This window comes from Mandrillus leucophaeus, unplaced genomic scaffold, assembly GCF_000951045.1.
Source record: "Mandrillus leucophaeus isolate KB7577 unplaced genomic scaffold, Mleu.le_1.0 Scaffold418, whole genome shotgun sequence".
Taxonomy (NCBI): domain Eukaryota; kingdom Metazoa; phylum Chordata; class Mammalia; order Primates; family Cercopithecidae; genus Mandrillus; species Mandrillus leucophaeus.
Genome location: NW_012104454.1, coordinates 441,068 through 446,324, shown reverse-complemented (window position 1 = coordinate 446,324; position 5,257 = coordinate 441,068). Strand labels below are relative to the sequence as shown.

At 56.1% G+C, this 5,257-nt stretch overlaps 2 protein-coding genes across 3 annotated transcripts in view; one reads left to right on the top strand and one right to left on the bottom strand.

Moving 5' to 3' along the window:
• The window catches only part of LMNA (lamin A/C), a 61,434-nt gene that overhangs the window by 25,203 nt on the left and 30,974 nt on the right, over window positions 1–5,257 (bottom strand). Inside the window, exon 4 of one of the 2 annotated variants that reach the window (XM_011992741.1) lies at window positions 1,856–2,417. In XM_011992741.1, the coding sequence (XP_011848131.1) occupies window positions 1,856–2,211 (356 nt within the window). In that variant the 5' untranslated portion in view covers window positions 2,212–2,417. Of the gene's footprint in view, window positions 1–1,855; window positions 2,461–5,257 lie in introns of both variants that reach the window. The other variant, XM_011992739.1, reaches the window with a different exon arrangement.
• The window catches only part of MEX3A (mex-3 RNA binding family member A), a 42,992-nt gene continuing 42,877 nt past the window's right edge, over window positions 5,143–5,257 (top strand). Inside the window, exon 1 of the mRNA XM_011992834.1 lies at window positions 5,143–5,147. Within this exon, the coding sequence (XP_011848224.1) occupies window positions 5,143–5,147 (5 nt within the window). The remainder of the gene's footprint in view (window positions 5,148–5,257) is intronic.

Below are 5,257 nucleotides of genomic sequence, written 5' to 3'. Positions count from 1 at the left end.
CGCCTGTAATCCCAGCTACTCGGGAGGCTGAGGCAGGAGAATCTCTTGAGCCTGGGAGGTGGTGGTTGCGGTGAGCCAAGATCGCACCACTTCATTCCAGTCTGGGTAACAGAGTGAGACCCTGTCTCAAAAAAAAAAGAAAGAAAAAAAGGTTGAGCCTGTCTTCCTACACACAACTTCCACTGACTCTTCAGAAAGAAGGGCGATGGGCCCGGCGTGGTGGCTCGCGCCTGTAATCCTAGGACTTTGGGAGGCCAAGGTAGGTGGATCACCTGAGGTTGGGAGTTCAAGACTAGCATGACCAACATGAAGAAACCCCTTCTCTACTAAAAATACAAAATTAGCCCGGCATGGTGGCACATGCCTGTAATCTCAGCTACTTGGGAGGCTGAGGCAGGAGAATCGCTTGAACCTGGGAGGCAGAGGTTGCGGTGAGCCGAGATTGTGCCATTGCACTCTAGCCTGGGCAACAAAAGCGAAACTCCATTTTCAAAAAAAAAAAAAAGGGCGATGGATCTGCCACACCCACCACACCTAGCAAAGGGTTTTGGGAAGAGCAGAAGTTTGGAGTAGTTGATAAAAGGGAGAGAAGAAGTCAAAGCCAACAGCCCTTTATGGCTCTCCAAGCCCTGTTAGTGCTCTTAGCCTGGGTCTGCATAGAGAAAGGGAAGGCAGGAAGAAGGGAACCAAATTTTGGGGGGACTGGAAGAGGAAGGCCTATACTTCCAAGCTCCCAAGGCTTTTTTAGGAAAGAAGAAGGTGGAGTTGAGCAGGGTGGGGTAGGGTGGGGCAGGGGTGGGTAAAGTAGGAGTGGCCTGAAGCGTCCAACGGCTGGATTTCAAAAATGTCACTGTATTCCAGCACTTTAATAAGACAAAGATCAAAACGTTAGCAGCTAAGAGGATGGGCCTGAGCAAAGACTGCCTGGCCTGGCTGGGAAAATGAAAGTGGCTCACTCCAAGGAGGGAAGGACAGTGCCCCCAACCCTCGAAGACACTAGGCAGTGGGCCAAGGGAGGAGTGCGGCCAGACCTGGGCATAACACAACTTCCTGAGCTGGGAGCCTCTGCCCTCTGCCTCCCTCCCTCCCTTGCATTCCTGGGCCAAGCAGGCCAAGGGCTGTGGGAGCTGCGGGGGAGCCAATCTCCCGATCTCCCATCTCCGGGAGCTCTTTTGGTGGGCCTGTCAGAGCCCAAGGAAGGTCCCAGACACGCAGAGTGGCAGAGTGAGGGACAGCTTCCCAACCCTTAGAACCCCGGACAAGGTCATGCCGAGGGGGCCACCGCCAAGCCCTCGGGAGGGAAAAGGGGGATTGCCCTGCCTTCCTCACCTCTCTCCAACACGCTGGACAGATGCCAGCTTGGGAGTCATGTCTTAGTGGGCATCATGTGTTCAGAGCCAGCTTGGGCAAAGCTGGCACAGTGCCAAGCCCGCCAACAAAGTTCTAACAGGACCCTTTCTGCTACTCATATGTGTCCTGGGTGCCCAGAGTTCTTCGAGCTGGCAGGGCTAGTTCTGTTTTGCTTAAGCCCCTCCCGCAGGCTCCAAATAGCTGGCAAATCCCAATCTGACCGAATTCGGGCAGGCCCCAGCCCTAACTTGTCCCTGATACCCCCACCATTCCTTATATCCCCCCCACCCTCTCCCAGAGACCACCTCTTCCCTCTCTGTCCTGTCTTGACAATTCCCCTTGACACTGCCAGTCACTCGCTGGGGGCAGTTCCGGGAAGGGAGGAGACTATGGCAAAGTTATCGGCCTCCAGGCCCTCTCACTCCCTTCCTGCAGTCGGCCAGGGGCGCCGGCCAGCCGCCCTCTCCACTCCCCGCCAGGCACGCAGCCACCTGGGCGAACTCACCGCGCTTTCAGCTCCTTAAACTCCTCACGCACTTTGCTCAGCTCCAGCTGCAGGCGGGCACGCTCCTTGGCCACTGAGTCGAGGGTCTTGCGGGCATCCCCGAGCTCGGCCTCGTAGGCGGCCTTGATGCCGGACACCTCGCGGCTGACCACCTCTTCAGACTCGGTGATGCGAAGGCGCAGCCCTGCGTTTTCCGTTTCCAGCGAGCGAACACGGTCGATGTAGACCGCCAAGCGATCATTGAGCTCCTGTAGGTCCTCCTTCTCCTGCAGCCGGGTGATGCGGGTGGGCGACAGCGGAGTGGAACTGGCCTGCGCCCCGCTGCGGGTGGCGCGCCGCTGGGACGGGGTCTCCATGGCCGGCAGGTTGGCAGCGCTGCCCGCGGGGCAGGGGTCCCGGAAAGGGCTCGGGGCTCGGGCAGAAGGACGGAGACTGCTCGGAGTCGGAGTGCGCCGGCCGGCTGGCTCTCGGCTTGCTACTGGCAGGCGTGGGGATCTGGGCCGGGCGCTGTTGGACCTCGGGATCTGGGTTGGCTGGTGTAGGTGCTGCGCTCCCGCGAACACTGAGTCACCGACGCCGGGGCAAAGGCTCTAATAGGTCCTCGTCTGAAGGGAGGAGTGGCCACTGCTCTTAAAGGGGCAGTCCCAGATCCATGGGGGTGGGGGCAGGAGTGGTGAGGAGGGGGAAAGACTGTTGGGGTGTGGCGGAGTCGAGCCCCACCCTCTCCAGCGCACCCCTAACTGCGTGAGGCTTAAGCTTCCCCTCTCTTGGCTCCTGCCTGCTCAGTACTGCCGGCTCCAAGCTTGCCCCCATTGCCTCAGACCTTCTGGGCTAGAGGGCAGAGCCAAGGAGGGAGAGTGGGTGGGCAAAAGGGTGGGGGAGAAAGAGAGGGAAGTGGGTGCAAAGCAAGGGAGAGGGTCAGGCAGGCAGGGCTGGGAGCCAGGAAAGTGGGGGGAGGGCTGAGGCTGGTGCCCATCAGTGTGACTCACCCTTCTTCCACCACTGGCTCCCCCTGTCCTCCCAGTAGTAATAGTGAGTCACCCCAACCCCCCCTCCACACGTGGGCAGCCCATTCAGAGCTGCATCTCAGTGTGCCAGGAGTGGGGTGGAGAAGGAATGCCTGGGTTCCCTGGGGGGAACAAAGTTCTGGGACCTGAGTTCCTTTATGCCCCCAATTTGGGGCCAGGGATCAAGGAGTTTGGGGGGTCCCTTTTTTGCTTTCTTTTGCCCCAATATATCTCCCTTCAAAACCAAGCATTCGTTTTTAGACCCAAGAAACAAGCCACAGTCCCCTAAAGAAGGCCAAGAATAGGAGCCAGGCACTTCCCTCTTCCATCTCCTGTCCCCTTCCTTTGGACCCAAGCACTGCTTGGGTTCCTTCCCCCTTCAGTCCCTTTCTACTGCTTACCCCACCCAGTCAACTTAATTTTTTTTCCCCAGAACTGTACTTATTTTAATGGATAATTTAAAACAGATACCAGAGCTGTGTGTGCATTCATTACGTTGCCAGGACACTAGGTCCCAGATTTCTGTGGTTCCCAGAGGGGCCTGAAAGGGGGAGCAGGGCTGGGGGCTGGACAGCCAATGTTGGGTCTCTATCCTGGTTTCAGCCAGAAAGAAGGTAGTAGGGGGCAAGAAGGTAGTGGGGGGCAGGAACAGCAAAGACCCCACAGCCTTGCTGGCTGCAAAGGCCAGCACCACATTCATCTCTACTTTCCTCTCTGGCCAGGTCCATTTTGCAGCTGGCTCTGGGGAGGGGCCAGGCTGTCTCACAAAACGAGATCACCCAGGTCCCCAGGGTTCGCTAGCTCAGGCTCTGGAGCCTCCATCCTCAGGCCTCACCAAGGACCCTTTTGATAAGCCTTCCACTCCCCTCCCCTCATCCTGGCCCCTATTCTGGTCCCATCAGCCACCTCATCCTCTATTTTTTTTTTTTTTTTTTGAGATGAAGTCTTGCTCTCTCACCCAGGCTGGAATGCAGTGGCATGATCTCGGCTCATTGCAACCTCCACCTCCAGGGTTCAAGAGATTCTCCTGCCTCAGCCTCCTGAGTAGCTGGGATTATAGGCACCCACCACCTTGTCCAGATAATTTTTTATTTTTATTTTTATTTTTAATAGAGATGGGGTTTCACCATGTTGGTCAAACAGGTCTCAAACTCCCGACCTCAGGTAATCTGCCTGCCTCAGCTTCCCAAAGTTATGGGATTACAGGTGCCAGCCACCACGCCCGGCCCACCTCATCCTCTCTAAGAGGTGACAGCACTGAGGTCTGGGCCCCATCTGCCTGCATGCCCTGCCCAACTGCCTCCCACAGTTTATCCTCCGATGAGCAACCAGGAAAATCAAATTATATTGCTACCTTGTACAGCTCCAGGATATCAGGGCTTCTCTCAAACACAAGGAAAGCAGGGCTGGACAGGCCCTCAGTTCTGGGTTCTGAAGCCTGGCCTTGGGGTGGATGAGGGACTGGAGTGGGATTAAGGCAGGAACTTTGGTTATTAGGGGAGGAGAACAAGGAAAGTTCTCATCTCAGTGAGGGTGCCTGGGCAGCATGGTGAGCATTAGGGATGCACCCGGGTGAGGGGGCCCAGAATATGGCTTCTCTGCCCCAGGGTGTGGCACCCACCCTCAGCTTCCCAGACAATAAAAAGTCTTGTTCTCCAAACCAGAAGCAGAGGCAGGAGGGTAAGAAAGTGAAACATGAGGGAAGGGCTCATGCTGTTCCCACTGCCACAGCCCCTCCCTGGCACTCAGTGCCCCCCGTTTCCCCTACAAAGCTGCTCGGCCTGGCTTCCCTTCCAGGCTGGAAAGCAAAACCACACTTAACCCTTCCTATCCTAGACCTCCCCCCTATTTTTTTGAGAATCTTGCTCTGTCACCCAGGCTGGAGTGCGGTGGCAGAATCATAGCTCACCGCAACCTTGAATTCCTGGGCTCAAGTGATTGTTTTATCTCAGCCTCCTGAGTAGCTGAGACTATAGGCTACCATGATAGAGATGGAGTCTTGCTATGTTGCCCAATTTGGTCTATAACTCCTGGCCTCAAGTGATCCTCACCTCAGCCTTCCAAAGCACTGGGATTATAGGCGTGAGCCACTGTGTCTGGCCAGACCTCCCCATCTTGTGGAAAAGGTGCAGGAGAAAGAAGGAGGGCTTTCACCCCACATTTCACTACAAGCTCTTTCTAAAGGTTCCCTGCCACCACTATCAAAATAGCCTTAATCCTAAATCTGAACTTCAAAGTGAACCCTTATCCTGAATATTCAATCCTAACTCTGGACCCCAGATGTCGTAAGTCTGCTCTCCCTTTGCCAGGGCAAAAATCACCAACCCAGAAGCAGCATCCAGGTCCAGAGGAGCTGAGCCTGCTGGAGGTGAGAGGTGATGGGAGTGGTGACTAG